The 22,766-nt window shown below is 41.4% G+C and overlaps 3 protein-coding genes across 3 annotated transcripts in view; 1 reads left to right on the top strand and 2 right to left on the bottom strand.

Moving 5' to 3' along the window:
• Positions 1-552: 552 nt before the first annotated feature.
• The window catches only part of LOC145907419 (uncharacterized), a 292,577-nt gene continuing 270,363 nt past the window's right edge, over positions 553-22,766 (bottom strand). The window contains exons 13-16 of the mRNA XM_082994834.1: positions 1,461-1,580; positions 1,008-1,127; positions 802-920; positions 553-681 (exon numbers count right to left, since the gene is read on the bottom strand). Of these exons, the coding sequence (XP_082850960.1) occupies positions 553-681; positions 802-920; positions 1,008-1,127; positions 1,461-1,580 (488 nt within the window). The remainder of the gene's footprint in view (positions 682-801; positions 921-1,007; positions 1,128-1,460; positions 1,581-22,766) is intronic.
• On the bottom strand, positions 1,942-3,049 carry LOC145906368 (cysteine-rich secretory protein LCCL domain-containing 2-like). The gene is made up of 6 exons (XM_082993786.1): positions 2,977-3,049; positions 2,750-2,905; positions 2,552-2,671; positions 2,341-2,490; positions 2,163-2,282; positions 1,942-2,066 (listed from the first exon to the last, which is right to left on the bottom strand). Exons 1-6 carry the CDS (start codon positions 3,047-3,049, stop codon positions 1,942-1,944), a joined length of 744 nt encoding a protein of 247 aa, XP_082849912.1.
• LOC145906369 (uncharacterized) lies at positions 6,253-11,482 on the top strand. The gene is made up of 4 exons (XM_082993787.1): positions 6,253-7,738; positions 7,871-9,075; positions 9,209-9,801; positions 10,006-11,482. Exons 1-4 carry the CDS (start codon positions 6,253-6,255, stop codon positions 11,480-11,482), a joined length of 4,761 nt encoding a protein of 1,586 aa, XP_082849913.1.

A 22,766-nucleotide genomic window follows, 5' to 3' on the forward strand; every position in this document is an offset into this window, starting at 1 on the left:
TTGATTACCATCCCTATGTGTGTGCGGTATCTAAACTTTTTGTTTTCATAATTATTCCGAACCGAGTAAATGCATTGAAACACAGCAAGAATATTCTGTGTTGCTTCAAACCTAAAACACGAATTTTGTGAATCTGACGTAATAAGGGGGGTATTTCCCTATATATATGACGATCTGGCAGCATCGGGTAAATTATCGTTGGAACAATGGCATTAAATTGAAAACGTTAAACACGTCATAGTCTTACCTATACTCGGCAAAACCTTGACCTCCGGAAAAATCCTGAAGGTCAACACGAAGGCGACATCTAGTGCACGCACTGGTGATTTGATGTAGTTTCTCCAAACCTGATAAAATTTGTTGGTTGTAATAATATTGCTGAAAACACTGGAATTTAAATTGGATTAACTGATACTGTTATTTTGATTCTAACTGGGTGTGCGCAAGTTGTAACACTGAGTAAAAGTTCAGTAAATGTATTAAATTCAAAACCAACTATTATTCAAAATTTAACAGCAGTTGTGTTCAGTTTTTTTTAAACTTGTAAGGCGTTTAGTTTAGGATTGCTTTATTTGAATACGAACCCATCCAAAATTCTGTTGATAGATTCCCAAACCCGTTCTTGTAATCCACCCAATCTCTATCGAAACTCACAGATCCATCATAACGACGCTGGAACACCTGGTATTTATTATAACCAAAGTAAGGTGTTCAGACAATAACTTGTCATGTAAACGACCACCGAACGCTTCCAAACCATTAAACTTAGGATACAGTTCTAGCCTCAAGAGTCAAACTTACCAGCCAAGCTCCACCATCCATGTCGCAATATCCCTGGAAAGTCAGAGGAGAAGTTAAGTTGTAGACTCCGCTTACGTTAAGGCCGTTTTGTAACGCGTCCTTGCAGGTTGGAAACGAGCCTATGTTTCGAACACCATGAACAGTGTTAATAAATTGCATTTCTTTCATCCAAAGGAGAAATTAAACACGAAACTACAAAATCTTACGTTTTTCGCAATGTGATCCGCTGTACCCGTGGGCACATGAACAAGTGTAGGAGGTTTTTGTGTCAGTGCAAGTTCCATTGTTCTGGCAAACACCAGGATTTTGTGCACAGAAATCTGGATCTAAAAGGGAATCAAGTTTCATGATCTGAATTTGCATTCTTACTCTCAGGGAAGAGTTGACTTCACGGCCCTACACACACACAGGTGATAGATTGTTTAAAAGTGGGTTTTATTTAGTCCGTATTTCAATGATATTGACATTCACGCACGCGAGGCATTTTCGTTTAGCTGGTTGTCATGTAGGATAGCATGTGGCATCCTCAAATTAATGACATTAAATTTTCTCTTTTTTTCTACTGACCGGTTACAAATGCATCACGGACTCAAACCGGTTCGTGGCCCGGAGGTTGGAATCCCTGTATTTGAATATTGTAAAAACGACGTCAAACTTACAACAATCAATGCCATCTCCGGTGTAGTTTGCGTTGCAAGAACATTGAAAACTGCCGACGGTGTTGATGCAAGTTGCATGCTGATGACAGTTGTGCATTAGATTCGCGCATTCGTTTATGTCTGAATATGATAATTACGATCAATTTCAGTGGACTGTCACATATATACTGAGTGGCATTTAGCTCCGAAGTAAACGCGAGGCATGAACTTCATTAAGAACAGCAACTTCAACACGGCTATAAGTGAAAGTTCGTGAGGCCGAAAATTCAGAACTATCAAATATTCTGCTGCTTAAACATGAAAAACATTACAACATAAAATAATTAACATTTTCTTCCTGTTGGTTGACGTCAGCTAAGAATATATAGTCGCCAGAATCAATATGAGTTGTAGCGTTCTTTTCAAGCAGAATTCACCCGGCATTTTCCATTCTTTTGCGATTTACCTGGCGCATTTCTCTTAGTTTCAAATATTCCAGCTTTCAGGGCAATTTCTTACCTATTTCACAGTCTGACCCAATCAACCCGGGGTTGCAAGAACAATGTTGGTCGTTAACTCCAGACAAACATTCACCGTTGTTAGAACAAGTTCTCAAACAATCTTCATCTAAAATATTGATTGGAAAACAAGCGTTATTTCATTTATCACTTCTTTTCACTTTCAATCCCTGTTTATCGGTTAGAAGGCTTTTTGTTAACTTACAAGTGAACGAAAAGTATTGACTTGATGAACCACACGATTTGCTGGTTACACCACCCTTGGTCGAACTAATAAATGAGCGTCTTCCGTTTCTAGAATAAAACGTCACGTATCCTCCACTTCCTGAAAATATTCGTGGTTGATTCAAACAAACCACAAAGTGTTAATTACACCAACTTACGCGACAAGATACCAGCGTGAATGGCAGAGGCACAAACCGAGGAATTCTTGTTGTACGAATTTGTTCCACAGACGTAGTTGGACGAACAACCAGGTGGACAAAATACATCAGTTACAGAAAACTCACTGTTTCCTGTCGTGCTGCATTTCACTATATTTACATAAATAGTAATTATTTATTTTAACCAAAAGCTTCCCGGAGCATAGCTTACTTTCAAATGTGTACGACCATTTTGCAAACGAACAAGATTTGCTTTTCACTCCGTTCCTCTCCAATCCTTTATATTCATGTATTGGATCACTTTTGTATACTTCAAAGTAGCCTCCATCATCTTTACAAAAATATTTGGGTGGAGTTTATATCAAAGAAAATCCGGTAAACATGCCAGGGTACTGTCATTGTAACTTACTATCCATCAGTCCTGCATGCATTGCAGCCAGACAAAGGGGACCAGAGGCGTAATCATCACTTCCACACAAATCCGAATATTGTCTCAAGCAGTTGGGTGGGCAGATTACTTTTGAAATTGAGTGATTTAAATCTGATAACTTTGTGTCACACGTTGCTGTGGAAACGAAATATTTAGTAGACTTTAGTAGACGAAAATTTGATGAGTAAATTTGAAACGCAGCTTACCTGTCAACGAATTGCATTGATTCTTGCATTGCAGATAACAAAGCAGGAAAGCTTGCAAATAATACTTTAACATCATTGCTGCATAAAATGAAAGAACACACGCTACAAGTAAACAAGAAATTGAATGCTGTAAAGCAAATTAAAAATTGCAATATTAATAGTTTTTTCTCGTATATATTTCCGAAAATGGGTTTGCGATGTTTTTTTTCTCTCAAAAATATTCCTTTGTTTATTAAAAGCTCTGTACAGTGAGTTCAAAACTTCATATCTATTGGCAAAACCTCAACCTTCTGATATCTGTTCATTTGTTTCAATAAGCTCTAATTTGCAATTGTTTGTAAAGATGACGAAACGACTAAATCATTTACAGATGACATTATGATTTTAATTTAATGAACTCCGGCTGAAATTGTTAATGATTATCACCAATTTGTGACAGGCGCTGTGTGCATAACCATTACAGCAAGACACCAGAACTGGAGAGATTTCTAATTAAACCAGAATCACAAAGCACGAAACACCAAATAATGACACACCCTCCAAACTGGTTTTGCGGAACGATCTGATGTAAAACAAAAGTTCCTGGTACTTGCACAGTAGCTTGCTTAGTTTACAACATCCTTGTTTTTAAGCTTCCGCAACATAGAAGGAAGTTGCGTAGAAACCCCGTGTCTGTGAACCAAAACAGGAACATTGACTGATCAATCCATCCATCCGTGCGCTTATGCTGAAACGCTGATCTCAAGACACCAACGTAAGCTATTACGTCATCCAGGGTGCACTGAACACAACACTATCCACTCATCATACGTTGCTATTCGTTGGAGGCGGCATCTGAAGACAGACCTTCAATCAATCAACTCCATACCAACGCCCGTTGACCACCTCTCATCGTCAAAGGAGACCAACGAATCAACGAAGAAATGAAAATTAATACGCGCGACGCTATACACAAATGCACGACGCACACAACCTATTGTTTGTTTACATCCGAATGAGTTTGAACCAATAGACAATGTTTTCCTCATCATCGAAGACTTCATGAAGATAAGTGTTGAAGAACTACACGGATTCCTAAAGGTCACGAACTTTATTGCAAGAAAGCTCTTGTAAACGGGGGGAGATAATGTAGTTAAAATTGTATTTTATCGCTTTTAATTGTTTTACCGACATTCATTCATTAACGCACGTCACTCTTTAATTCGCCTGGTCACGATACTCGTGCGTTATTAATCTGATAAGCCGCTCTAGCACGTGAGAGAAATTAATCTTGGTCAGTTTCGCAACACCGGAACTTTCCGCTGACGAAAGCCTTACGATTCTTTGTTATCTACGTTTGTTTTATGACATTTTTACCCGGTCAACACGCTTGAAATTGAGTCTATATAATTGACCGCTTGGGCTGTAAAGCGAAACACATTCTGAACCGTAACATCGAAAGTTTATGATGTTTCATTACGACTTTTGCACGCTTCAATGGTTTTTCGGGTGCTTTCCCTTATATTTGATCAAAAAGTGCCAGTTTGAAAACTGATTTCTGGTCAAAATGGCGGCCTTGGCTTCGCTTTGCGACGCTTACGGAAGTGATTCTGATTTTAGCGATAACGACGAGCAATTTACGCAAGTAGATCGAGCTAGCACCAAAGTGAATTTGCCTTTACCGCAAGCTATTTCTTCATTGTTTGGAGACACCAAGTCGTTGAAACCCCAGGAACACCGAGGTCGAATCCGGTCGTTTCCCCATGAGCGCGGGAATTGGGCAACGTATGTTTACATACCTTACCCTAAAAAATGTTTGGATGAATTTAAATTCAACGTTGAAAAAACACTCGAAAGCAGAGAAAAAGGTATTAAATTATCTGCTTAAATTATTGTGTACAGTTTTAAATGTTTGTGAATGAATTGATAGAATCGACATGGCATCTTGTGGATGATTTCCATGTGAGTATTTCAAGGACTAATGTCATACCTCACCACTGCATAGACCAGGGGTGCACAACCTTTTTACTATTGCCGGCCGCAACACACACACTACTGTGTGCTAACGGCCGCCACTGAATATACTGCTTTTCCAACGATATACCCCTGATAATTACGTCAAGTTGACGTGAGCAATATAAGAAAGGAATGGAAATGATTCCATACCTGAAAAATGTGCACTATTTATTATTTACATTTGCCAAATTATGTATATTACAATTAATGAAATGTCGAATTATTCAATGACTGCCTTGTTCTTGCACGCTAGGTTCACGTCTCCATCATAAAATAATTCACTTCCCATTTGGGATTAAACGCTCCTTTCTCTTGTTTTGACAACCTTTTACGTTTCAGCGACATGACTGAGCGATTCCACTGTTTAGCTTTTTTTACAACTGTACATGCGTAAATAACAATTCACCGACATACTATTGATGTTTTATGACGTCACCATCCATATTGTTGCGCTTTGTCTCGGTTGCGGTGGCTGCACCAGTTACTACTCGCTACAGCGAACGAATGTGTATGACGCGGAAATGGAAATGGGGCTAATTAAAAGCTTAACTCTTGAGACCGCTAGAATAACAAGTTTCAGAAGCAACGACGGCCGCCAATGCATATATTTTGATATAAATGTGCACGGCCGCAAAAAATAGCGTCCGCGGCCGCATGCGGCCGTCGCAGGTTGTGCACCGCTGGTTTAAGGTAAGGGTGAAACGGCCGCAGGTTGTGCACCGCTGGATAGACCCTTTAGTGGAAAGTCCCAGACAAAATTCAAAACAGTTTCGAAGATTTTCAATCACATTATCATCTGATGATTTGAACATTTATGTGAACGATGAAAAAACAAGATCATTTTGTGGGTTTAAGGTAAGTGTAACGGACAGAACTGAGTATGATTTCTGTGGGTGCACTCATGCGCGGAAACTTATTTTGTGTTTGGGTTGTGCGCGTGCTTGTAATGTTGAGTTAGTGTATCCATTGTAATCTAGTTATTTGTACGTTATTTTAATGCCTTCTTGGCTGTGATCAGTTGCATTTCTATTTGAATAAGGTGGAGCCGTGTAGGCATTTAGTTTTAAATCGTGTTTATTCTAGTTTTATTTATCTGTTTGCTGTGAAACTGCAAATTGGAATAAAAGGTTGAGAATTGCACGCATATAAAAAAGTACACGGCAATTAAGGATCTGTATCCTACATTGAATTTAAAACTAAAGTCAAAACTGCATTGTTTTGAGTTACGTCTGTGATCTGTTCACATTGTGACGTAATACGCAACGTGCATAGTTGATTGGAATGGATGAAGCAGGCGAGGAGCCCAATGTTTCTAAGGAACTGTTTAAAATACTGGACGTTGTACGCTCGGGAAATGGTTCTGTAGGGAGATCAAACGCTTCAATAACAAACTGTGGTTCCTTTGGAAAAAGTTTGCGTTCCATCAGCTCGCGTGCACGTAGACTTGTTGATGAAAAATCACTGGCACTAAAGTATGCTCAGGAACAAGTTGCCATTGAGGAAGAAAAACTGCTTGTTGAAGCTGAACAACGTCGTTTAACGTTGGAAGATGAACAACGTCGTTTAACTATGGAATCTGAGCGTCAACGTATAGAACTTGAAGGTAAAATAAAGAGCTTTGAATTGAAAAAGCAAATGGCTAAAGCCAGGGAAGAGGTGGCACAGGCCACACTGGCTGCTGAACATGTCAGTGAAAGTTGCTCTTCATCAGAATCTTTGTCTGATATTGCGTTAGATGGTACACCAGCAAAAAGGTTGCCAATGAAACGTTTGACGTGCTTGACTAAGGCTTTCGATGAGCGGCGTGGCGGAAAAGTTTCGGTTCATGATGTTTCGCCAACATCACCTTTTCTACTAGGAAGACCACATGTTAATGCTGCATCTATAAATGTTCGTGCTGATCACGAATCACCACTTGTTGCATCAAACTCGTTGGGTCCACTGTTAGAATTGGACAAGGCGCATAAAGATTTGCCGCCGTCTCGGAGGGAAACTGGTATTTTGCCTCCAACCGATACTAATATTCCAGGCAAAGGAAGAAACGCTGACGTGGAATATGGGACTCTTGATCAAAGCCCTATGAACCAACCTCTTGGACCTGCAGTATCAGGTACTAGACCGTCTTCAGATATGGTGTTTTTTGCTGAAATGATCAAACAAAGTTTTAATTTGCCATGCTTGACCATAGAGAAGTTTGATGGTGACCCGTACAACTATCACAAATTCCTAAATGACTTTGATCGTCAGATCAATCAAACGAACCTTAGTAACTCTGAAAAACTTAGTTACCTTCGTGAGTTTTGCACTGGACGTGCAAGGTCTAACATTGTGGAATGCAAAAGTTTGCCATCTGATATGGGCTATTCTGAAGCATTGAAAATACTACACCATCGTCATGGACGAATTGAATTAGTGGTTCGTGCATATATGGACAAACTGATTGGAAGGAACCAGCTGCGAGAAAATGACTTTCGAGGTTTGCAAATGTTTCGTGCGCAGGCAGCCGAAAGTTACAAATTGTTTGGAAGATGGAGTTGTCGCTACACGCTGGACTTGCCACAGAATTTGGAGGCTGTGGCTCAGAGAATGCCACCGGATTATATTGCACAGTTCATTACAAAGTGTTCAAAACTTAGACTCAAAGGAATATCTCCAACGTTCCAGACTTTGCTTAATTTCTTGGAAGTTAAGTGTGAAGACATTCTGTCGCCGATGATGAAATACCTTGTGCGGGACACTCAAAAGACAAAGGTTAGGAACCAGTTTGGTAAACAATCTCGAAGTGTGTTTAATACAGTTGTAGCGAACACGGAGTGTGATGGACATCATTGTAAAGGGTTGGTGGAATGTTGAGATTGCGGTGGACGACATAGCTTAAAGGATTGCAAGTCATTTATAGGACGGTCCCTCAAGGAGAAATACCAGTTGGCCCGTCGTTGCAGACTGTGCTTTAAGTGCCTTGGGGCTGGACACTACATTGATGCATGTCCATCTGAGGAGACATGCCAAGTAAAAGGTTGTAGCAAGTCGCATCATACACTGCTACATTGGAGCAAGATTAACAATGCATTGGGACAGTCACGTAAGGGGCGAAGCTCAAGTGCCGCCATTGACCCAGATACGGTAAATGGGGTCGGTGTTGTTGCTTCAACGTCTACTGCTCGATCATTTAATGTGCGATTGAAAGTTGTGCCCGTCAAGGTACGTACTGTGACATCGGATAAATGTGTACTTACATATGCATTTTTGGATAATGGTGCGAATACGACCCTGTGCTGTTCTCGTCTAATGGATAAGCTTGGGCTTAGTGGCAGGTTGAATCCTTTGTCTATTGAAACTATAGCGGGGACGCATAAGATTGATAGTTATTGTGTGACTCTTTCTGTTCATGGTGTGGGACAACACGCTGATGTAGTCTATGACCTAACTGATGTTAGGGTTGTTCCGAAATTACCCAGCTTGGCTGGGAGCATTCCTGTTGGCGAAGACAGTTTAAGATACCCACATATTAGCCATTTAGACTTACCCGTGGTTCGAGATGGTGGGGTTGATTTATTGCTGGCAGCTGATCTGCCTGAAGTTCATGAATATACAGAGATTATCCGTGGAGGTCATGGAGAACCTGATGCATTACATACACCACTTGGATGGTGTCTGTTTGGTACAGAACGCAACAGGGGAAAGACTCAAGCATCAGTAAATTTTGTACAGACTAGCTGTGATCAGTGTGGTCAACTTGATGAAATATTTGGACGAGACTTCATGGATCAGGGAGGTCATAAGCCCACATACTCATTGGAGGACAAGCGGGCTCTTGCTGTGATGGAAAGCACGGCCACTTTGGAGGATGGACATTACCAAATGAGCCTGCCCTGGAAGTCTAATAACCTAAAGCTGCCGTACAATAGAAATATGGCAGAGAGGAGACTAAAGAACCTTATGCGTCGCTTACAGAATGACGAGAAGCTTTGTGAGCAATATAAGAAGAAGATTGCCAATTACATTGAAAACGGATTTGCTCGTCGGATTCCGGATGAATGTCTGAAGCGTACTGATAAAACGTGGTATATTCCTCATCATGCCACTGGGAAGAAGTTTCGCATTGTATTTACAGCAACCTCTTAATGACAATCTGTTTCACGGCCCTGATTTGACCAACTCTCTTGTTGGTGTGCTTTTACGCTTTCGCCAAGACCCTGTGGCAATTATAGCGGATATTAAAGCCATGTTTCATCAGGTTACAGTCCTGCCTGTGGATTGTGACTCTTTGCGGTTTCTTTGGTGGCCTGCAGGTGATTTCACAAAGCCACCAGTTGATTATCAAATGATGGTCCACCTGTTTGGAGCAACAAGTTCTCCCAGCTGTGCAAGTTTTGCATTGAAAAAGACCGTGTCGGATAACAGCCATCTTGTTGGTGAAGATGCTGCAAAGAGTGTTTCAAACAATGCTAGTAATTTAGGATATGGTGCAGTGTGCTACCTTCGATTTGTTGACTCGGTTGGTCATGTCAGTATTTCATTAGTTTGCGGCAAAAGCCGAGTCACTCCCTTAAAGCCCGTTACCGTTCCGCGGCTTGAGTTGGTAGCCGCTGTTATTACGGCGAAGCTCGGTGCTATGGTGGTGCGCGAGTTGGATTACTTCATCGAAAACGTGATGTTTTGGACCGATTCGTTGACCGTGTTGCACTATATCCACAACACTTCAACAAGATTTCAGACATTTGTCGCCAACCGTCTTGCTGTGATTCATGAGTTGTCGAAGCCTTCACAGTGGCATCACGTTGGTACCAAGGATAACCCGGCGGATATTGCTTCGCGTGGTGTAATGCCGTAAGAATACAGTAATGTACGGACGTGGTTTGAAGGACCGGAGTTCTTGCAGAAGGAGGCGAAATTTTGGGCAAGTCGGCCGAATTTGGAAATTGGTTTATTCCAGGACGATTTGGAGATAAAGAGGCAGCGGCGTGTGTATGTCACGATTGTGTCTCCCGATGTGCTGCATCTTTTGCCGCTTCGCTATTCGTGTTTCAAAAGGCTACAGAGGGCGGTCGCGTGGTTGCTGCGTTTTAAACGGTGGATAATTTGGAAATTCTCTCGCCGAGAGGATAGAAGACCAACATTTGAAGTTGAGGGACTTACAACCCACGAGATAACAAATGCGACACTGAGCATTGTTCGACTTGTGCAACGAAAGTCATTTCCGGAGGATGTAAGATGTTTGTTGAACTATGAGAGTTTTGCAGAAGCTTTACACCATACTGCTACACCCAATTACAAATCTAATTTGTGTCCTCTCAACCCGTGTCGCGTTAAGGATGTACTGTATGTTGGAGGACGACTGCAACGAGCGAATTTGGACCAAGAACGTATGCATCAAATTATCATGCCGTATCGCCACCATGTCACCGAATTGCTAGTCATGGACTGCCACATTAGAGAAGGACATTGTGGGGTGCTACATGTTCTTGCTTCTCTAAGACTCAAGTACTGGATAATTAAAGGACATTCCGCGGTGAGAAGTGTTTTGCGGAAATGCCTTTTGTGCAAATTAAGGAGCGCTAAACCCGGGACGCAGATATTGGGGCAGGTGCCTCTGGAGCGAGTTACAATTGGAAAACCTCCGTTTTCAAGTACTGGTGTAGATTATATGGGGCCTCTCTTTGTGAAGCTTGGAAGAAGTCAAGTTAAACGCTACGTTTGTGTTTTTACGTGTTTATGCACAAGGGCAGTGCATTTGGAAGTGTCTCCGTTACTGGATACCTCGGCGTTTATTAACGCATATCGTCGTTTCACTTGTCGCCGTGGTGTCCCGACTGATATGTTTAGCGACAATGGAACAAATTTTGTCGGCGCAGAGCAGGGGCTTCGGGAAAGAATCAGTCAATGGAATCAACATCATGTCCATTCAAGTTTGCTGCAAGTTGGGACGAATTGGCATTTTAACCCACCAGCGGCCAGTCATCAGGGAGGAATATGGGAGAGAATCATCCGGTCAGTTCGACGGATTCTGTGCGCTTTGCTTGGGAGCACTTCTTTGACCGATGATACGTTAACGACCTTAATAAGTGAGGTAGAACGTATACTGAACAATCGTCCGCTAACATCAGTTAGTGACGATGCCAAGGATTTGAAGGCTCTCACACCAAATGGGTTGTTGATCAATTCGCTTCATCCTTCCCTCTCTCCTGGAGTTTTTTGCAAGGCAGATGGTTATCGTCGATCCTGGCGCATGGCGCAGATGTTGGCTGATCGGTTTTGGGAGCGCTGGATGCGCGAATATATGCCTTTGCTCCAGGTGCGTCAGAAGTGGATGCATCCTTCGCGAAACCTTGCTGTTGGAGATTTAGTTTTAATTGCTGATAACCAGACACCACGCGGTGATTGGCCAAAAGGAATGATTGAAGAGGTCTTCCCCGACAAGGAAGGATCTGTTCGCAGAGTGTGTGTTCGTACTGCGCGTGCTGTATTCAAACGCGATGTACATAAGATTTGTCTCCTGGAGGCAGCATGACTTGTGTGTGGTGTTGTTTAGTGTTTGTTCTGCCGTTTTATTGATAAATAATTATGTGGTTATTATTTAGGGGTCGGAATGTAACGGACAGAACTGAGTATGATTTCTGTGGGTGCACTCATGCGCGGAAACTTATTTTGTGTTTGGGTTGTGCGCGTGCTTGTAATGTTGAGTTAGTGTATCCATTGTAATCTAGTTATTTGTACGTTATTTTAATGCCTTCTTGGCTGTGATCAGTTGCATTCTATTTGAATAAGGTGGAGCCGTGTAGGCATTTAGTTTTAAATCGTGTTTATTCTAGTTTTATTTATCTGTTTGCTGTGAAACTGCAAATTGGAATAAAAGGTTGAGAATTGCACGCATATAAAAAAGTACACGGCAATTAAGGATCTGTATCCTACAGTAAGGGTGAAACTTTTTGACAGCATTTCTTGTCTTGATTTGGTATCAGATTGTTTGTTATTGTTTCCAAACAATTCCAGATTTCAGCACAACCTGCAGTTCAACAACTGAATAAAGTCGTTCAGATCGTGGATAATGCATTCATGGATTTTCATTGCAAGCCTTACTACACAAACCCATCCTATCACATGAGTGTTGCTTGGCATCTCAACCAATTCACAGAAGAATCCAAATTAATTTCAAAACTGTCATCAAATTGGAACAGAATAGAATTGGAGAACCCTGAACTTTTTACAATTGATGTGGATGAGGTTGTTTGTAAAAGTGGCAACAAAATGTTTTCATGTAAACTAAGTTCAATCAGTTGACATCCACAATACTCACATGGACATCGGTATTGCCACCATTTCGTCGGACTTTAGTGAGTTTTTCCACTTTTTGTGGTCGAGTTAAATTCTTGTTTAGCTCCAGATTTGAACTGCTACATTAAATCTTTTATGTAACATTTTGTTCTTTTAATAAAGTTTCTGTTTAACTTTTATTGTTTGTCTCATACAGGTTCCAGCACAAAAATCTGTTGTGAACATTTCTAAACATGAGAACCGGCGCTGTTTATAAACGTGATATCATGAATTGCTGAACAGCCGCAAAATGCAGGTTTTTAATTTGAACTGTTTATTATCACGTTGAGTTATGCTGACCTAAACTCCATACATGAAGTAAAAACTGTGTACAAATTTGTTAAAAGCAAAATTGATTGTAAAGAAAAATGCATATGAGCCATAACAAACCAAATGATTTGATACTGTTGGATACTAAGCAGTTGTTTGGGCATAATGCGCTCCACAGTGGTTCGTCTCTATTGTTTGATGCCCAGTTATGGGTACCCAACTGACTTACGTTGGAAATATCTGTTCCTGGCTAGTTTGCGAGCTAGTCCAGGGCCACAGTCACCAACTGCACTTATGAGACCCCTACAAGACAAAACCATCCACAGTGTCCCCAGGTCTATTTCAATAAGGTTGGAATAGGAAAATTTTGGCTAAAAATATTTGTTTGTAAAAGAAACAGAAAACAACAACAGTTGAACTGAAAGAAAAAGTATTAAAATTGCAAACAGATGTTGAAGAAGCAAAAGTGAAGTAAATATCCTTGAACAATATAGCAGGAGAGAATGCATTGAAATATGTATGTTCGCAATTTTAATACTTTTTCTTTCAGTTCAATTGTTGTTGTTTTCTGTTTTTTTTAAAAACAAATATTTTGAGTAACATAAACTAAAGAAGAATGCACCGACCAAATTGCAATTGCCAAACACATGGGAGTATTGATTCAAAAAACTGATCTGGCATCTCACACAGAATACCTGTGAGAACAACAAGCAGCTCATCAAAATAATCCCCACCGATAACTGAAAGTTTATCTCAAGGAAAATCAAGAATTAAATATTTTTAACAAATCAAATCTGCATTTCCCTAACTCCAAAGAAACAACTTTCAACCTGCAAAATATTTTCATGACAGAAAGTTTGACAAGACAAAACCGAAAATTATTCAACACTTGCTTGCAGCACAAAAAAAGACAAGCCTTTAAGTATATTTGGACAAACAATGGGACAATACTACTTAGTGAAAATGATGTAAGTAAGATCAGAGCCATAACTCAACTGCTGATTTGAAACAGCATTGAACTTCCATCTCTATAAAGCAAAGTATTGTATTTACATTTTTTTGTTATTTAATGTAAACAATGACTGTATTTTATACAAATCTACTACACAACATGTGTGTTTCTTGTTTTCCCGCCATTATTCAGGGGTTCGTTGTGAAACCAAACGCGATCGAATATTTCAAGAACAGCAACCGCGATGCCCAGAAGATCGGGTCGATGGGACTCAACAGTCTCTGTGTTGTCACCTCACCGGACGAGAACGTCTTTGTAAGTCCCTGGTGTATGTAGGAGTAAAAGTGGGCTTTCGTGTGTTTACTAGAGATGAACACTTGTTAATCGAACCTCGCTGTGAGATCCTGTATAGTTGGACGATTCCGTCTTACCATGCAAAACATGTAAAACTTAAAATCATAAAACGAATGTAATAAAATTTAATAATATGTATGTTGCCTACACGAAAAGCACTTGTTTAAACATGATCAGTCTGGTATAATACAAAGGAAATATACGTTGATTCCATTAAGCATGTGATTTTTTGTGTAATATTACTGAACATTGACCAGCAGCTGTAGTTTCGATCCACACTTTCTATACCAGAAGTTACGCCACCTCTATTTCACTACAGACGCAGACAGGTTTGTGGGAGATTGTTGTGTACAGGAGGAAGCACACCCTCCGACTCAGCACGGAGGTAGAGGAAGACGCGAACATCTGGAGCAGTGAGATCCAGGCTATGATAGATGGACAACCTCTGATTATCACCAAAACAAAGATCCTAATGGACAAGATCAAGGTACAGAAGTGTAGAATTGAAACTGAGCTTGTTGCTTGGAGTAATCTGCTTACAGGGCAACTGCTTCGATCTAATATGTCGGTAATGTGTCTGGTGATATCTTGCCACTTAAGTAGCCAGGCGAAAAGCTTCTTGCATTGAAATTACCTGCTTAAAAAACACATCAGGAAATATTATTACAATGTTGTTAACAAAACGACTCTGCCCAAAGCATTTCATTCTTTCACTTATATTTAGCATGTTGCCCATAGTGTATGAAAATATGACTAAAATTTGTGTATGTTGCAACAGCGTTCCGATGACAATGAAAAGGAGATCGACTTAATCTATAAGAGGAACCCAATCTTCAGGCAATCAAGCGAGCCTTTAAGATCCCCTTTGCTATCCCTTCCATACGAACAGGTGACCCTGCAATTATTACAACTATCCGTCCCAGAATCCAATGCTAACGCAAACTTAATAGTGCTGCAAGTATCCATGTGGTTGTCATAAAACCACGATGACGTCAACATCATCTTACCCGAACTATCTGTGACGTAACATTGCTCATATTGTTGTGTTGCTAACGAACCAAGTTGATTATTCCAAAAAAAATAAAAAATTAATAGTTTCGCTACTTAGAAAAAAAAGGCATAGAAATCATAATCAACCGTTGTTCGCTCACAGGTGCCCTCTTGTGACGACCACTACACGTTGAGGGACGAGGCTGTGAGGATTTTTAACGTCCTCCTTCAAATAGAAGAACGGACTTTCCAGAACATTGAGGAGGAAGCGAAATCACTCCAGGTAAAAATTGTTTTTAAATTTTGCTTTTTGATATTTCTCGAATTCCCGCCTGTAATTGAGTTTCCTCCCCTATATATTTGCACATGTTATGACGTTTGTCAGGTAATTGTGGATCTTTCTTTGCAATGAGTGGGGAATGATGTTCACAGATCACAATTTATATCAAAGTTTTACTTGACGTCAATCAGCATTCAAAACAGACAATCAAAAAGCATTGCGACACCGTCCAGCCAACAAACCATCTATCTGTTCGTTTCAGGCGATCATGCGAGTGTGCCACGGCTCCAAGCTATTCCAGGACGAGCTTTATCTCCAATTAATCAAACAAACCGCCATCTACACCCTCCAACTCACCACAGACGAGCAAATGTGTGACCAGCTTCATGTGACGTCATGTCCGCATTACTGGCATCTCATAGCTTGTATGTGTTGCGCGTACCGCCCATCACGTCCCGTGCTGTCTTACCTGAAGCTGCATCTAAAGAGGTATGACGTCACCAAAGTGTGTAAATAACTTGGTTATCCAATGTAGAGTTCGCGGAACCCTTAACACAAAAGGTTTACTAAATTTTGGGGGTTCTTGGTTAAGTTAAACAATCTTTTAAGGTTTCGCAGACGAAAATTTTGGGAATATCTGGTCTGAGCGCTAATTCTAAAACATCTCTAACCCCACTTTTGTTGGTAAACCAGAATTTATTGCTTGCCTCAATGCTTTGTATTCCCAGTAAAGTTGAAACAAAATGCTCGTTTAATGATAGATAAACCAAGAAATATCTTAAACCTTCACGTCCACCGACGATTTTGCCGGGCCAAACTGGTGGGGCGTGCGCCACTTTGGGAAGCACTTGCTACTAAGCAGTAGTTTTGCATTACAGCGGATCGGGTTATCTTACCTCGCGCTGTTGACTGCACACAAATGTGCCATAAGATGCCTGGGAATCTGTACAGTAATGATTATTCAGGGATCCTTTTCACCGTTTGTTTATTAACATCCGTTATCAGGGTACAAGAGCGATTTCCTGGTACTCTTGGTGGAGCTTATGCTGAGTTCGGTGAAAATGCGCTGAGTCAGCAGACGTCACGTCGACGTGAGATGGTTCCTTCCATTGCTGAGATTTGTGCTGTGCTGGAGATGAGGGACCTGGTCACTGTGATTAACTGCTATGGTGGCGCAACATGCGAAATCTACATTAACTCTTTCACCACTGCTGGAAAGGCAAGTAGAGCATTGCTGCAAATTGTAATGTCGAATACTCGGAAGTATTTCTTGTATAATTTTGAATTGTATTTTCTTCTGATGATCTGGTTTTGTTGGTTGGTGGCAAACATGCTTCTTTTTCAATATTTGTTATTAAATTATGTTCTGCATTTTTATGTGTTCAGAAGCGTATCGTTGTTTTAGTTACAAAATATTTTTACTTTAAATTAGAGGAGTTACTTTAGACAGTTTACGTCCAACTTTGGTGTTCAGGTTGTCCAGAAACTCCAGCATGGAATGAACGTGGAAGGGAATAAGAACACGTTCGCATTATTCGAACACAAGGGCGATGTTGACAGAGCGATTGAACCAAACACTTTCCTCGCTGATATCGTTGCAAAGTTCGAACAGTAAGTTGCCGTTGGAACTTTTTTACTTGATTTGAGAATTCTAGTTACAAATTCGTTGCTAGCAATTGGTCACACAGCTCAAAGAAGAAAATAAAAATATTATCGTACAAAGTACATTTCGCAACATGTAATTTAACCCTTTCTCATGTAACGCGAAACATTCGAATTCAAACAGAACAAACTCGGAATCACAAACGAATCCGGATAGTGGCGGTAAGGATTCGGAATGGGTATTCTACTTCAAACTTTACTGTGTGTTCGATCCGATTGATGCACGGGAAGACTCAATCGAATATCACTTCGTTTACGAAGACGTGAGTCGGGAGTTTCTCTGTTTCCATTCAGTGATTTTAGTTTTTTTGATTGAAAACTTGCCTCGGTTGATTCTGTCGTCATGGTAACCTAGCATCCAACGCGGATTTCACGGAGCCGTAGAATTCCTTACATGAGCTACTGGACACCTTAAATCGTCTGGGTTCCTTCTCAACTCAAATAACTTTGGCGAAAAAATTTCGGGAAACACTGACCTTAAGTGCTTGACTTAAAATGAATATTTTACTCATTTTTGTATTTTGTATTTTCTAAACGCAGGAGTTTCCAATGCAGGAAATAAATTTCATACAACCTCTAGCTTTCTTAAAAACATTAACTCAGAACTTCCCTAATGTTGCAGGTCCACGAACAAGTGATACAGGGACTTTACCCTCTATCTGATGACGTATTGAAAGATATCGCAGCTTTAAGGTTGCAATTCGCTGAAGGAAATTACCATCAAATCAATATTGAGTAAGTTTATTTAAGTGGAGCCGAAACTTTATCTTCATTGCTTCGTTCCGTTTAACCAACAAAAAGCATAAAAATATAAAACTGCCAATGGATTTTCAAGACTTCTTTTGCGAATATAAAACATGGATTTCATTTTCCAGTGCTGACATTGGCAAATATTATCCAATCAACAAGTTGATGGCCGCTTACGAGATCACAAACGAAAACGAAGACTTCTACTTCAAACGAACCGATTCTTTCTCGAATGAATTAAATGCAAACTCAATGCCAGCCAAGAAACGTTCTGTGAGTAAAGGTTTTTATTCGGTCTCAATTTGATTTTTTCGATAATTAAGACGTTCTCATAAATTACGTAAAATTTCAAACTCGCCACGTAGATCTCCCCCTCTTCGAACACATCCTTTCATCCCATGCTAGTTATCCGTTCCCATGGGGGCCTGACTCGATAAACTTTGTGGTTTTATCGATGCCTGTGCCATTTTATTCCGCATATTTATTGTTCACACGCGTTCAAGTCGTTTTTGTTCAAAACAAAATTAAGTTATATTTGGACGTTGGCACCAACCGCGCATGAATCGTATTCCACAACTAATCGTCATTCTTTAAATCAGCTCGTATATTGATAGTTAGTAAAATAACAAAGGATTTTAATTTGTGGACGAAGCGAATAGAGGCCGAAACGTTAAAATTTAACAAATCGTTTTTGGCAACGAAGAGTTTCGTCAGATTTTAATTCTTTCAGGGGTCGAGTCTTTTCAACACGTTCCGGAAGAGAGGGATGAAGAAGGTGAAGAAGGAAGGTGAGAGCGGTGAGATGAAGAGGACTCTCTTCCTGGAGGAACTACAGGATGTCAAATCCAACGTCCTGGATAGATGGAGGAGATTGAGAGGAATGCCGCAAGAAGACGCCGTGGTCAGTATCACAATAATCTCACTAAACAATAAGACTGGAGTTTTGTGTTATTGGATGTCGGTGCATCTCTGCCCGTGGTTGATATTTATTGGCATTGTATTTGGCTGCTTGATGTTTAAATATTATTCGCATAATTTTATGTTCAGCATATTTCGCGTTCTTTTCATTCCGTCTAATTCATTTTATCTCAACAATTTGTTTCAGGCTGAATATGTTAACCTTGCACGTCGGTGGCCCGGATACGGATCCTACTTGTTTAAAGTTGAAAATCACGACGCGCAGTTCGGTCAAACCCTTCTCACTCTGGCGATATCGGCGCAGGGAGCAACTGTGTTCAAACGAAGTCACTCACAGTCCCTAGATCATTTCTCATATGAAAAGTAAGTGTTGTATTCTTCAGTCACAAACAGTTCAAGTGTATTGATACAAAACGGTGCGCAGGTTTTATAGGCAAAGCCAACACGCAAACAACGCCAGGAACGCAATTATTAGCCACTGAGGTGCGCAGTACATCCACAGGCGTGAGTCGCATTGCCAGACACGCTGATTGCACGGCGAGTCTTAAACGCCGTTTTGTAAGGTCAACTTTGGGACACATAATGATACAATTACACAACACCTCCCCGCCAATATTGGGTTATGAAACAACGCAAAATGACACTAATAACCATAAAATTTGGGAGGCTTCGGACGCCGTTTCGAGCGCCGGGGTAAACTCTCCCCGTGTGACAACTCCTGCGCCACAGGTGAATGAGTATTGTCAGGACTAACGATAGTCTCAGGGGTGACCGTGTCGCGCGTATCGGCACGACCGGACTCTTCATCATCGGATGCATCGCGTGATGTTGGGTGATCTGCTGGTTCATCTCCTGGCTCGTCATCTTGTGATGATGCATATCTGGGTCGAAGTTGGTCAATATGTCGTCTCCATATCGGACCTCGGGGAATAACTTTAACCCGAACACTTCGACTTCCGCAACGTTTGATGACCAGTGCGGGAACCCATCGTGGGTCTTTGTCATGCCGTGGTCCGTAATACAGTGCATAGCAAGGATCACCGACGTTGTATGTCCTGTTAACGCGTGTAGTGGAAACACCGTGTTTAACTCCTTGCAACTGCTTTTTCTGGACATCATGTACTGGAGAAGGCATCATGGTGTCAATCTTTGTTCGTATTTGCCTTCCGTTTAAAAGTTCACTTGGGGAGTATCCGCTACTGTTTGGTATACGGCGGTATTGCATGAGAAAAGTTCTCAATGCGTTCATGGGCGGCTCAGAAGACTTTCGTAATGCCTTCTTGAAAGTTTGCACCAAGCCCTCCGCTGCCCCATTGGTCGCAGGATGATAAGGTGCGCCTGTAAGGTGAACAATCCCCCTTTCTTTGCAGTAGTTTCGGAACTCCTCCGATGTAAACGATGGGGCATTGTCGGACACTATTGAGTGTGGATATCCGAAATGCGCGAAATCTTGGTCGAGAAGATCCATTGTTGCTTTAGCGGTGATTGCTTGAGTACGGTGAATGCATGGATACTTCGTATAAGCATCAATTACAACCAACCAGTTGTAACCCATAAAATTTATGGCATGGTCGACATGAATTCGACTCCACGGCTTCTCGGGTAGTATCCACGGATGTACGTTAGCCTTCGGCATTACGTTTCTGTGCTCATCACATGTGCCACACTTTCGACACATGTCCACAATGTCTCGATCTATGTTTGGCCAGTACACCACTGTCCTGGCCAGTTGCTTCATGCGCTGCATGCCGAAATGGCCCAAATGCAGTAGCTGCAAAACTTTGTCACCTAGTTTTGCTGGAATGACGATTCTGGAGCCATACATAAGAACTCCATATGACGTAGTGAGGAAATTACTCACTTTCCGGAATTCTTCCGTCGGTTCATCGGAAGATTGTCTTGGCCAACCTTCGTGCGTGTATTGAATCACCTTGCTCAATATTGGGTCTTTTGAAGATTCTTTTCGTAGTGCTGAGGAGTCCATTTGCACTTGCATTCCGACTGTTTCGATGGCACAAACGATGTCTACGTCATCGGCACTTTCCTCTCCGTCGAAAGTTGTATCATCGCCTTGTGGAAGTCGGCTTAAAACATCAGCATTATTGTGTTCGTTGGTTTTTCTGTACTCGATGGTGTACTGAAATTGGTTCAAGAAAAGTGCCCATCGAGCCAACCTGTTGGCTGCCAAAGCTGGTGTAGGCTTTTGCGGACCAAATAAAGACATCAGTGGTTTATGATCCGTTATCAGGATGAATCTTCTTCCAAACAAATATTGAAAGAACTTCTTTAGAGCGTAAACGATTGACAAAGCCTCCTTTTGAATTTGACTGTAATTCCTCTGGCTTTGTGTCAAAGTTTTAGAAACATTGGCAATTGGTCGCTCACTGCCGTCGGGAAAACGGTGAAACAACGTAGCACCAATTCCAACACTTGATGCGTCACAGGCAATACCCACAGGAATGGATGGATTGAAATGAACCAACACTTGGTCTCTGGATAGTAAGTCCTTCAGTTGATTGAAAGAACGTTCTTCTTTTTGACTCCATTTCCAAGGAATGCCTTTCTTTGTGAGACGGTAGAGTGGTTCTGCTACAGTTGAAAATTCTGCGGGCAAAAATTTTGCATAAAATTGTACAGATCCAAGGAAAGACCGCAGCGTCGGTACATCGTGCGGAGCAGGCATACGTTGTACAGCGTCGACTTTGGAACCCTTCGTGATGCCCTTGTTGGAGAGAACATGGCCAAGGTACTCAACCTGCTGTTGAGCAAATTTGCATTTTTCCTTCCTGCAACGTAAGCCTTTGTCTTGGAGCCGTTGCAACAAACGTTTGAGATTGTGAAGGTGGTCCTTGGCAGACGAACCACTGACCAATATATCATCTAGATATACTGCAACACCCGGTAGGTCTTTAGTGATATCATCCATAATTTCTTGAAAATAAGCTGGCGCAGAACTGATACCAAAAGGCAATACGTTCTGTAATAAAACTCCGCGATGTGTGCTCAGAGCAAGCTTCTTCCGACTTTCTGGTCCCAACTTGATTTGATCGATCTTCGTGAAGCCATAACCACCACCTATCTTTCGCATTAAATCTTCTGGTAATGGCAATGGGTGACGATGAACTTCCAATTGTGAATTGACAGTCACGGAATAATCACCACAAATTCTTAAAGCAGGCTTTTGCGAAGAAGTGATTGATTTCCGGACCAGAACTATTGGCGTACCCCAGTCGTTGAACTTCACTGGAGTCCAAATTCCTTTGCTTATCCCGGAATCTAAAACCTGGGACAAATCACTCTGCATAGCGAACGGAACTGAACGCGGTTTGCAGAAAACTGGTTTTGCGTCGTCCTTAAATTGTACCTCCAGTTCATAATCTTGAAGACAGCCTAAATTGGGCTTAAACAGTTCTGCAAATTCACAGCACAACTTGACACACTCTTCATATAGTGATATATCTTGCGGTTCTTGGGCGGTTACGGCTTGTAGTACCTCTCGAGCTTGTAAGCTTGACTTGCCGTACAGAACTTTGTCCAACGAAATACCCATTTTCTGTATTCCGTTCCGCCCCACCAAATTCAAACGTGGAATGTCGCAGACGTTGAAATGAAGGTAAGCTACCTTTCCGGAATCTGCATAACTGGTAGCAGACGGAAATGTGCCCATCACCGGCAAGTTGTGCCTGCTTGCAGACTGATACTGGGACGTTGCTTTGAGCAGCTTTGGAGAACCAATCTTCTTCCATGTTTCTTCATCGATAACATTTCCTCCCTTCAGGTAATTGCACCGTCCTCGAATCCACTTTACGTTTCTCCCACGGCTTAGCTGTAGCACGTACCTTGAACACCGAAGTTGATGGCTGCATCCCGTAAACAGTTTCTTTAGCCACTTTGGCAGCATCTTCGGTTTCAACCGCAATGTCAATCGCACGAGCAAAACTCAATTCGTCATCCTTTGTCCTAAACAGAGCTTTTAAAACCGCTTCGTTTTCAATTGAACAGATAAAACGAGTGCGTAAAGCTTCATCCAAGGGATCTGTGATGGATGCAAAGTCGCAAGTTGCTACGCTTTGTCGAATGCGAACAGCGAGCTCTTGAATGGTTTCACCCGGCTTGCGCTTCATGTCGGTCCAAAACTTGAACCTTTCGCGGACTATGAAACGTTTGGGGTCAAACTGAAACTTCATATGTTGGACGATTTCTTCTAACGTGAGCTCATTGATGTCTCTTGGTGGCGATTCCTGTGCAGCCAAATTGAAAAGCATCTTGTACACCGATGAAGATTGATTCGTCAAAAATACCTTGGCC

Source organism: Ascidia mentula, chromosome 6 (genome assembly GCF_947561715.1).
Source record: "Ascidia mentula chromosome 6, kaAscMent1.1, whole genome shotgun sequence".
NCBI lineage: Eukaryota > Metazoa > Chordata > Ascidiacea > Phlebobranchia > Ascidiidae > Ascidia > Ascidia mentula.